Raw genomic sequence first — 12,354 nt, forward strand, 5'->3', positions numbered from 1 at the left:
CTGACTTTATATTTATATGTAATATATTTTATATTTAGCCCAATTCCAAAAGTCTCCATATGTAACATAAAAATCTGAAATATCTTTCAAACTGTTTGAAATTCAGTGTATATTTGGTATCAGATCTCAGTTTAGAGCAAATGAACATGCCCAACACCGACCTGTGATTAAAGGCTGCTGTTGTATTAAACAGCACATGCCTACAGTACAGTGTAATAGTTACCTTACAATGTTCAAAAGCAAATTATCTTTATAAGAGTATTCTTCATTAAGTAGTATTGTTATTATGGTAGATGAAACACTAAACACTAAAAAGTCTAAACCTTTTCTAATTATTAAAATGAGAAATTTTACTATTTACCAAATGGCTTAGCATATTCTTCTGACATCATTTTTACTAATGCTCTGAAAACTATGGTTTTTAAGGCAAGATACTTCTTCCCATTACCCAAGTCTTTCAGGGCATTTTCTTCTGAGTGGTTCATTTTGTCATTCCATAATTTGCTGACAACTATGTGCAAACATAGTAGCTGCACTAAGAAGTGAAATACACTTAGCTCTATTTTCACAAGGTTTCTAAACTCTGAGGAAATAAAAGTGAAAATGTGAAATAATATCATTTAGCGCATCATGGTGTTGTTTGCATAGCAGGTCTAATAATGTTTTATCACTGAAAGGAAGGAAATGTATCTTTTTATCTTACTTTTTAAGACATAGCAAAATTCCTTAATAAAAACTTGTGTAATTCACCACAATGAGTAATGATATTATTTTCCAGCAACAGAGGTCTCTAAAAAGGTTTAATCCCACTGGGAATCAGAAATAATGTAAGGCAGAGGATTTATCATGATAGGCCTTGAAGAATTTGACAAATGGACAATGATTAAGAAACTGTTTTCACAGATGAAAAGGTTTGGAAACAGTATATTACATGGTAAGTATTCCCTAAATATCTTCTTATGAAATGTACATTTGAATAAAACATGAAAATATAATTTGTGGAGACAGAAATTGTGAACCTAGGAAATGAAGGGATGGTGGTTCTGCACACATTACGTGAAAAGAACTGACATCTTAGAAAGCAGTTGTAATTGTCAGCATTTTAAAGCAAAATGACAGCAGCAACTCCTCTTCCATTAGGGAGTTATAGTAGTGTGCTTTCTTGTCATACTTTTGGGATAATGTTGATTATATCCATTTAAAAAATTTGATAATTCTATAATCTTGTCAATTACACAAACTCATCAAAGCAGATTTATGACTAGGGTAAAAAATAAGCCATCCAACAAGGTGCCATGCTTTTATTTACCGTCATGTACACAAATGGCAACAAAAATACTCAGTACAGTTCCAATTTGACAGAGTACTTTTTACAGTTACTATGAAGTTTAAGACAAGAATGTCAAGACAATAAGTCACATAGTTACTTTTCCAAGAAGACAATAATTTGACAAATTTGATAAAGACCAAATTATACAAACTATATTTCTATAAATTTTGATTAATACTGAAAACTGTTATGAATATTCCTTTAAGTCTCAGTATTGTAAAGAATACTGTTCTTCCAAATGGTTTCAAATGAATGCAAAAGAAAGTCTTTAAATTCTCCCAGTAAATAGAAACAAGTAGCATTTTACTAAATATTGGTAAACTACAGGCATATTATGCTTTCACTTACAGCAGGTCACATGTAAAAAGAGGAAAATAACCCAAACTTGCACTGTTTCTTTAAAGACCATTGTCTAAGCAACTTGACACTCAGATCTCCCTATAATTTTTCTGTTACAATCCTGAGAAAGTATTTGTCTTTCCATCATCAATAGCTAAGACTTGAAAGCTCTCAGCCCTGTCTTCATCCTCTGCCCAATTTTCATCTGACTTATTTTGCTCCTAAGCCTTTTCCACTCACTTTCCCTGCTTAAGGGCCCATCAAAATCTCTGTAGTACTTCCATACACTGTAAGGAAGATGTCACCTGTTTTCATCTAGTTCTGTCTCCCTGTAAGCCTTTTAGGGTTTGCTAACCAGGCTGGGGAGTGGGGAGGAGACAAAGCAGTCAGAGCTCTGCTGCCTCTTTTACAGAGCATCCTCTCAGGAGGTGCTCAAGTACAAATGAACTACAACTTCTGATCTTGCAGGTATTTCAGAACTTTTTTTTTTTCTTCTTCTTCTTCTTCTTCTTCTTTAAAACCACAGGAGAAAGGTGGGAGAGTGAGGATGAGTAGCTTGGCAAGTGTCAATGGGGCAATGGTATTGCCAACAGTAAGAGCAAGGGGTGTTAGAAAGTAGTGCAGAAAAAGTCACAGAAACCACACAGAAGGTGGCCCACGCCTGCGACATCGTTAATGCCCAGTACTGTCGGCACACTGTGTCCATATTGTCACGTACTGAACAGGTAAACAGAAAGGGCCTCCAGACAAAGCATGAAATCCTGGTGGCAATAAACAGGTGACGACGGAAAACAGGAGTCCAAGCAAGGTAAAAGCTGTGCAATATACAGTGTCGTTTGTTTAAACTTTAAAAGGGGATAAGCCATGGCCATGAGCAGCAGATACTAATACAGAAGAACAGATGGAGACCATAGGAATGCAGAAGCCAGTCCAGTCTTAATCTTGAGATCAAGACAATATCCAGACAGAAGATGCAGAAAAGTCAGAAGAAGAAAAAATAAAATAAAATCAAAATACTGCATACCCGTTGCATTTTCTCAAGCACAGATGGGAAGAGACCTGTTCCAGTTGTATTTTCAAAGGCAAAGGTTAACCTGACTGGAAGCCAAAGGGCCTGGGAATCTCCACTGGCTCCCTTATTGGGCGACGTCTGGGTCTACGGATTCCTTCACGTGACAGGTAGTATTGCAGTGGATTTGGCCACAGGTCCTCTTTGATAATTTCAGCGATTCTGTCAGATTCTGGAAGGCTGTGGTCTGAAAACCAGGTGAAGAAGCTGCAGATGAGATCTTGGTTTCTCCGAATGAAAGACTGGGGCTCATGGCCCCTCCGCCATATGATTGGAGTAGAAAGAGACACCACTCGACCAGATCTTACTTCATATTCCTTGACAATCAGCTTGTTTCTGAAGTACGGATTTCTTCGAAAAAAGAACTTGAATTTGCAGCCAGTCTTAGGGTGTCTCAGTTCCTTCACCTCCAGGTTGGTGACGTACCTTAACATCTCCGCATCCTGACCCCTAATCATGGCTTTCAACTGGGGGTGGTTCCGGAAGGCCGTCATCCAGAAGCCTGGGATACTCTGAATGATGTAGTTCCTCCGTTCGAGATAGTGTCGCCGCATCCGTCCAAACTTCTGCTCCAGATGTTGGAAAGCCCTGTCAGCCTGAGCATTCACAGTGTCCAGTTCCAGTTGGATGGCCTCCAGGGGGTTCGTGCGAAGATCTATGCCCAGATGCCAGAGCCCTGCCTCCTCCTTCACCTCCCTCACCCCTCGACTCGCCGCCAGCACCTCCGTACCTTCACCCGCGGGCTTCTGCTCCACCTCCATCACCTTCTCCTTCCCCTGCGTCTCCGCTTCGGACTTCTCTTCCGCTACCACTTCGACGGTGCCCTGTTCAGTCTCCATATCGTGGGCCTCGGCCTCCACGCCCCGAGTTTCTAGGGCCTTCTCCCCGTCTTTCGGAGCCACGAACGCAGCCGCCGCGGAGCCCTCGGCGGGCGACGGAGTCTCTCTCTGCCCGACTGCGGCCACCCGCATCCGGGGGTCAGGCCCCGCGACAGCCCGGGGCGCCAGGCTCCCCACGATCTCCGGGAGGCCCTCGGTGGCCGCGCTTTCGTCACCAAGCAGCGGACGCCGGCCTGGGTTCCTCGGGGCACTGTCAGCCTCGCAGAGGCCGCGGCTATCAGGGGCAGGGGTCCCCTCGTCCCCCTCCGGGCCGCTCATGTCCGGTTCGGTGGCGCCAACCTCAGTTTACACACAAGCTCCGCCGGCTGCGCAGTTCCCCGCAGCTCCGGCCACGCCCCTTCGCTGTCTCTAGGGCCGTGACGTCAGAGCCGCGGCCCGCACTTATCGCGAGAGCCTGCGGCGCCTGGGGTTGGTTCCGCGGGTCCCGGAACTGCGGCGGGTTGCATTAGTCAGGTTTGTGTTGGTAAGGGGACGTTAGTGGTTCTGGGAGACTGAAGGCTGTGGCAGGGCTTCGGAAACCGGCCCCGCATCCCGGCTGCAGCTGTGTGTGTGTGCACCGCCTTCTGTCCAAAGTCTGCCAACAGTTATGTGAAAAGGTAAAAATACCTCCTCCTGGCATTCCAAAAAGCAAGGAACCAAAACGTCTGTATTTGCCAGAGTAGCCCCGTCCCTCATAGAACTGAAAAACCGAATGCCGGCCTGGCGTGATGGCCCTCGCCTGTCGCCCCAGCGCTCTGGTGCCAAGGAGGATCACGCCTTCTAAGGTTGCTGGGGAACGAAGCTCTGTGGGTTTGCATAGGGATTCTTGGTTTTTCTGGACGACGTTTTGGGGTTATATGTAGTTAATAATTGTTCTTACTGGTGCGTCTACCTCTGTGGTAAACAATACATCATATGGGTCTTATAAGAGTCTTGTTGAGTATTAAGACATTCATTTTATTGAGACAAGGAGAAACTGAGTCACTTACTAAAAATAGCATAGAAAATGATAGAACAATGACTTGAGCCCAGGAGACTTGATTGCGAGGATTTCTGAACAGAATGTGACCTCACTTTAACACAAAAGCATTGACTCATAGCTAATGTCAAGTCGATACATATTTTTCCTCCTCCTTCCTCATGCACACATGAATTAATATTTAAGGACACATTCATTTTTTTTTCTGTTTTGAGAAAAAGCAGGTAGTGATACACGACCTAAAATTCGGCATTTTGTTAAATTTAGCAGAACAAATGTCACCTTTTGTATATCAGGTATTTCCAAAACATTATTTACCTTCTTGCAATGAAGTTCATAGACAGTATAACCCAGCTACACAGGTAAATAGAAAAACTTAACAATTTTACTGTAAAAGTTATTGTAGGGGTGGCCCACGGTCTCCGTGAGGCCCTCGGTCGCCGCGCTTTCGTCGCCGCGCAGCGGATGCCGGCCTCGGTTTCCCGGGACACTGTCAGCGTCGCAGAGGCCGAGATATCGTCGCTTGTCCTGTGAGAAATAGTGTGATTAGAAATTTACAGTTCTCAAAAAAAATCACGGTGGATGGAGACTGAGACGGATGTCTTTATCCCGGCTTCTGAAAATGTAACCCAATTTTAGTAAAATTACGGGTTAAAAAAAAAATGCACGTGTGCGCCCCACACACAAACACTCTCTGCACTGTTTTTCCACACTTGCACACACACACACACATATTCAAACACACCCTGAACTGTTTTTCCTGAAGTAAGAAATGAGTTGTTAAGTACTTGCTAGGTGTGTTATTTCCATCAACTCTCACTAGAGGGAGCCACTTATCCTTTAGAAAGTGACTATGTGCCTATGACAGTCTGGATTCTTGTAACTGAAACTGAGGTACAATCTTTTACTTCCACTAAATTGTTGACAGGATAGTTTTATTATGACTTTACAGTAGCCATCAGACCAAAGTATTCCATTTGGTTCTGCCTAGTCTGACAAAGTCCCCATTAGTCTTGGACTTGTTTCAAGTTCTCGCCCCATCATTCACTGGGTATTTGTCTTGGACAAATCACCTCACCTCTCTAGGCCATGGATTCCTAATAAAAAAAAAAATTATTGGCCGGCAAGATGGCTCAGCAGGTAAAGGGGCTTGCTGTCTAGCCTAAGGATAAGTGTAATCCCCAAGACAAGCATGAAAGAAAAAAAAAAAAAAATGACTCCTGCAAGTTGTCCTCTGTCTACTGTAGACACAAGCATGGTGCACACATGCGAGCACAAGGCACAAAAGTGCCACATGAACACATTCACGTACACACAACCAACCAACAAATCAATGATTTGTTGTGTTTTGTTTTTCCAGACAGGGTTTCTCTGTGTATCCTTGGGTGTCCTAGAACTCTCTGTAGATCAGGCTGGCCTGGAACTCACAGAGATCCACCTGCCTCTGCCTCTCAAGTGGTAGGATTAAAGTTGTGTGCCACCAATGCCCAGATATTTTAAAGAAATGCTAATACTTAAAATGGATATTATCATTCATATTTTAGAACCCAATATGAAGATGACACAAGATACATAAAGTAAAAAAAATATGTATAAAGTATTTAGCATTATAAGCTTTTACTTAGTAGAATATGGTAATATTAGACAAGTTTTATGCTAATGCTTACACAAAAATTTATTTAAATTTTTGTACATTACTTAATGATTTCCTATAGGGTATGGTGTTCAAAGAAGAAAGCATTGGTGCAGGTAAGGGAATTCAGTGTATGCGTTATGGAGGAAGTGAGACTTGACTTGGTTTTCCCTTTGGAAAAGGGCTGACCAGATTGAGAAAGAGATAAAGCCTGGGAACATAGGAGCCATATTTGCGTACCACTGGAGCTAATTCATCATGCATTCTACATTTGCCTGATACAGTCCACCATGCCCATGTGGCCATCAGTTTTAGCTCATCAGTCACATTCACTTTATTTAATGTGCTAAATTGTGACACATGAGTAGTGGCTGCTAAACTGAAGAACACACAACATTCCTTCATGAGACAGTTGGACTGAGCATCTTTCTAGACATAGCATCATATCTTTATAGAGAAAAAAAAACAGTGGAATTCATCCTTTATAGAGGAAAAAAAAAAACAGTGGAATTCATCCTTTTAGTTGGAATGTTTAAAAGATGCCTGGGAGGAACAGTGTTACTAGAAGTACTTACTGCCTCACATAATATCAGAAAGATAATCCAGATGTTTTGCTTCATTGTGAAACCCATGGATGTAAAATAACTTATAAAACTGGCTAAGTTATCACCCTCTGGAGAGAAGAATGAAACTAAATGCACCAGGTGCCAGAAGTGTCACTTGCAAAATTTGAAGATTAAATGATTTGTAAAGCCAGCAAAATAAATTGCTGTTGGCAGATATCAACTATATTTTTGAAAAGTAAACTAATGGTATAAAATAGTTTAAAAGACATTTGTATTTGGTGTTTTAAAGTTACTACGAGCCATAGAGATTTAGCTGGCATAATACCTGAAATTAACAGCAAAGAGACATCATAAATATGGCTTTGTATCTGAAACACTTCAAACTCCTAAGGTTCAGAAATTTCATACAACAAAAATTATTTCTGTGTATTTTCTAAGTACGAGACATAGATCTGTAGACAAAGTCCTTTAAATATTGTTGCCATGAATTTGTGTTAGTCACCATTCATTAAAACTCCAGAACACATTCATAATCTTACAAAAATGTTTTCAAATATATGAGTTCAGTCCCAGAGTCAGAGAGCCTTTTTAGAACAACCAGACCTTCATGATTAAAACCACAACAAAAATAAATAAATAAATAAATAGAAACAGTGAGCTCTCTTGTCTTAAAGGAAAGTTCATCAAGGTCACCCATTTTTCAAGTAAAAATTAATTCAATGTGAAAAGCTAATATTTTGATATCTAATTTAATACTGTAGTTGTCATAATCCTTCATTTTTCAGTTGAAAACTCTGCCTTGTGAAATATTTGGCTCTAAGATTATACTGTAACTTCCTTTGGTTGGTAAGCAAACATTAACATTCTATGCTTATCTATTTTGAAAATGTGAAGAAATTTGGAGAGAGACCATCATCAATTATCAGTGGAAAGTTTTGTAGTTATTGAACTTTTGCCAAATAGTATATGTTATGCTAAATGTATCCTTGGCATGGAAGTAATCCACTTTATTGTGAAGATCAAGATACCTCTGTAAAGTCATGTTAACTAATTTTTATGGAACATAAGCATAGCCCTATTTGCCTGACTTCAGAGCTCTTCCTGCCATACCATGTTGTTTTTCTGATTTCTTGAAATGTTTAGCAACACACAGAAACCAGGATCTGTATCTTGAATAATAGCACCCAAAAGGATTCCTAAGCAGCATTGTCTGCATTGAGTGAGTGAATGATTCTACCCTTGTCCGAGCTAGGGTTTCTGTTGCTGAGATGAAAACACTGTGACCAAAAGCATGTTGGGGAGGAAAGGGCTTATTTAGCTTATGTTTGCACATAGTAGTCCTGCACTGAATGAAGTCAGGACAGGAGCTCAAACAGGGCAGGAACCTGCAACCAGAAGATGAGACAGAGGACATGGAGGGGTGCTGCTTACTGGCTTGCTCAGCCTGCTTGTTTATAGAACCCATGAACACCAGCTTACAGGTGCCCACAATGGGCTGGGCCTTTCCCAGTTAAGAAAATGCCTTACAGGCTTGCCTACGACCCTATCTTATGGAAAGGTTTTTGGTTTTGTTTTTTCTTTTTATTTTTTTCTCAATTGAGGCTCCTCTTCTCCAATCACTGTACCTCATGTCAAGTTGACATAAAACTAGCCAGTACAACCCTGATGGCTAACTTAAGCAACTATGAAAACTTTAATGTCTGTTACTATTAATATAAACAAAACATAAACCTTTAGTAGGTAAGTGCCCTTTATTAGAAGGAATTATTAGATGTGGAACAGATTTTAAACCCAAGTGCTGAGAGTTGGGAGTGTAGCTCAATAGTACAGTGCCTGCCTGGCATATATGAGGCCGTAGGTTCCAACACTGCACTGAAGGGAAGGACAGAGGGAGGCAGAAAGAAAGGGATCCTTTGCTAAAACTAATTTGATAACTTTTAACAAAATTTCCAGATTATGATACTTGAGATTCTCATGCTGATAAATTAATACAATGATTTTTTAAAAGTACTTCAAATAGAAAATCTGTCATGCATTTTGCTATATTATAAAGAAATGTGTGAAACTCAATTTGGGATTATATAGCTCTGGAGAAGAGAGTGAGACCCAAATCTTTCCCATTTAGGATACTGTGTACCTCTGTGTAATCCTCATTATTGGAAAGTTTTCCACAGTCCCCCAAATTGAGAGGGACCAGTTCAGTCCGCTTCTGAAGTGAGTAACTTTTTCTTGCAATTCCCCTGTCAGGGCTCTTCAATTCTTTTTCCAGAATTGCATCACCAACACAAAAAGTAAAAAGAGCACCTAAGTTTACTTAGCCATTATTGTCATCTGCCCTCTCTAACACCCAAGACTAGAGACACATGCTACTTGTTCTTTCCAAACAATATAAACTCAAAACATATTTGTCGATTTTTACTGCTCACAGGAAACTGAGTATGTGATACAATACAGAGATTTAAAACATGGTCTGTGTTCACTGGAGATATAAAGCACTGTGTTTAAAATAGAGAAACAAATAATCAAAACCCTAGATGATAGATGCGCTGATGAGAGCAAAGGACTTTGGAAAGGCAGAGGAGGGAGATTCTGTTACTGTAATTGATAATAGAACTAAGTCAGGAGTCACAGGGGAGATAATTCTGAGATAAATCCTAATACCAAAAATAAGATTATAACAAAAAAAGGAAGTCAGACAAGTTCTAGGTTGACAAAATATGCTTAGTATAACAACCAAAACACACACAGGAGTTGAACTAGTCTGAAAGGAAAAGACAGGATGCTTTCCTTCAGTAAAACAGGATGTGATAGTTAAGAATCTTCTCTTCAGGACCTCTGAAAGGCTCTGCCCTGCAGACTATCAATGCAGATGCTGAGAATTATGGGCAACCTTTGGGCAGAGTGCAGGGAATCTTATGAAAGAAGTGGGAAACAGTAAGATCTGGAGAGGACAGGAGCTCCACAGGGAGAGCAACAGAAACAAAAAATCTGAGCACAAGGGTCTTTCCTGAGACTGATACTCCAACCAAGGACCATACATGGAGATAACCTAGGACCTCTGCACAGATGTAGCCCATGGCAGTTCAGTATCCAAGTGGGTTCCATTGTAATAGGAACAGAGACTGTCTGACATGAACTGATTGGCCTGCTCTTTAATTACCTCCCCCTGAGGGGGAAGCAGCATTACCAGGCCACAGAAGAAGGCAATGCAGCCACTCTTGATGAGACCCAATTGACTAGGATCAGAAGGAAGGAAAAGAAGACCTCCCCTATTAGTGGACTTGGGGAGGAGCATGCATGCAGAGGGTGGAGGAAGGGAGGAATTGGGACGGGAGGAAAGAGGGAACCACAGGGGGGATACAAAGTGAATAAAGTGTAATTAATAAAGAAAAAAATCAAGAAAAAAAAGTATATTCTGTTCAACTAGCACTCAGGAGATGGATGCAGGCAGATCTCTAAGTTTGAGGCCAGCCTGGTCTATAGAGCAAGTTCCAGGAGAGCCAGGGCTGCACCGAGAAACCCTGTCTCATAAAACCAAAAAACAAATAAACAAAAAAAGAATCTCCTTCTATGTGCTGTTATATGTGTATAATAAACTAAAGTGGGTTAAATATGATTATGTATGCCTTTATTACTCCTGTGGTTCTTAGAGTATTTGAGGGTGAGGTTTAAATGGAAGTTATATGACTTGAGTGAGAAAAGAAAACTAATCACTATGTGGAAGGTTGAATAATTAAAAGCTGAGATATCAGTTGTAAAATGTTTTTTAAAAACCTAGGCAGCATCAATGAGGATATCTTTATGGATATGGTTAACAATAACAAAAGACTTAAAAGAAAGAATAAAATAACTGATTAAAACATCATTATTAGTTTGAACAGTGATTTAAAACAAATTAAATTCACTCAAAAAACTTAATATATACCAGTAGGATTCTATGTTATGGAGTGTGTTAGTTAGTTTAACAAATAAGCCAGAGACTGCCTTGAGGATATACTCGATTGAATTTCTTTTATCTAAAGTATATTTTTAAATATACCAACTAATAATTATCCCACAATTAATAAAATGCCTATTGTTTATATAAATTTAGCATATGGAAGATCCATTTTAGGTGCTAAATTAGCAAACATTAACTATCAGCCAAGTTAAAAATAATCTGTGTATGTCATTTTAAAATAATATGTGGACCTAATGGTGTCAATAGATTCCTTTTAAAATAGAAATGTTCCTTTAGTTATGTTAGTATAAATAATTTGAATAACCTACAAAGCAGGTTTAGATTGAACTTTGGGGTTTACGCATATCAATAACAGTATCACAGGGGACCCAAAAGTCCTTTGTACTGTTTTTGAAAAGACTGAGGAGATAAAATCTCTTGGAATGGAAAGTAGGCAGTAGGTGTATTTGTAAATGGAATAAAACTGTCAGGAAAGAACTAAACTCAGAAGCTGAGTCAGACCTCAACATCTCATTTTGGCTCCATCCTCAAACCAGAAGAGAGAACAAAAAGAAAAATTCTTGAATAACAAATCCTCCCCCCATTCTCCTCAGAGAGATATCTAATACCAGCAGCATTTTCATCAACTCCTGGATAAGTGTAAGTGTTGAAAACCACAATGTTAAAGAAGCTGCGCCTGCCATTAGCAGACCCACTGTGCCTTGTAGAGGATAATGTAGTTATTGCATTCTGTGAAGGGCAGGCAGAATATAATGGTATCCCTCTCACCACAACCAGAGACATTCATAACCTAATCCTCATAGGCTGGGAAAGTGTCATCTTCACAAGGAATGAATGCTACAGATGGAACGAAGGTCACTAATCAGCTGCCCTTGAAATGGGGCTACTCTGGTGGGCCCAGTGGTGTGTAGCAAATATCCTTTAAAGTATGGAGGGTGCAGAAGAGGTCAGCATGATGCAATAGGTAAAGAATTCAATTTCCATTGCTGGCTTTGAAGAGGGAGGAAGGCACCATTAGTCAAGGAATGCCATTAGTTTACAGGAGATACAAAGATCAAGGAAATAGCTTTATTTCAAGAGGCCATTAAAAGACTGAACTCCTGATGATTAATGCCTCCAGTTTAGTTCACTGAAACCCTTTTTGGACTTCTGTTCTCACCACTGTATGATAATACATTTGTGTTGTTCTAAGTTGCTAAATTTGTGTTAACTTGTTACAACAGTTGCAGATAACATATGTAAAACATTTAATAAATTGTTACATTTATAATATTCATACAATACTTCTGTCTGGTGTAATTTCGGAGCTCACATGAAACATTTGACTTTTCTGCATTTTGCCAAATGATCCAGAGGAAAATGAACAGTCCTTTCCTCCTCTATTCATTTATTGAACTCCAAGTTTTTTTTTTTAAATGCCTTGATCTAACTATATTTTTTGAACCTTAGGCATTGTTTACATATGTTATGGTGTTTATTTCATCTTTTTTGTTTTAAGTTATTTATTATTTGATTTATTCTTCTCCGTTTGAAAACAGATTGAATGTGAGAATGATTCTCAAAGGTTCACTCTTCCCAGCATAGCATCAGTTTACATGA

General features: G+C 39.8%; 1 protein-coding gene across 1 annotated transcript; it reads right to left on the minus strand.

Annotated features, from left to right (window-relative positions):
• Positions 1-1,286: 1,286 nt before the first annotated feature.
• Positions 1,287-3,982, minus strand: Tspyl1 (TSPY like 1). The gene has a single exon (XM_055615958.1). The coding sequence runs from the start codon at positions 3,893-3,895 to the stop codon at positions 2,759-2,761; it is 1,137 nt and encodes a 378-aa protein (XP_055471933.1). The 5' UTR covers positions 3,896-3,982; the 3' UTR covers positions 1,287-2,758.
• Between the last annotated feature and the right edge of the window lie 8,372 nt (positions 3,983-12,354).

This window comes from Psammomys obesus, unplaced genomic scaffold (assembly GCF_907164565.1).
Source record: "Psammomys obesus unplaced genomic scaffold, mPsaObe1.curated_primary_1811, whole genome shotgun sequence".
Lineage (NCBI taxonomy): Eukaryota > Metazoa > Chordata > Mammalia > Rodentia > Muridae > Psammomys > Psammomys obesus.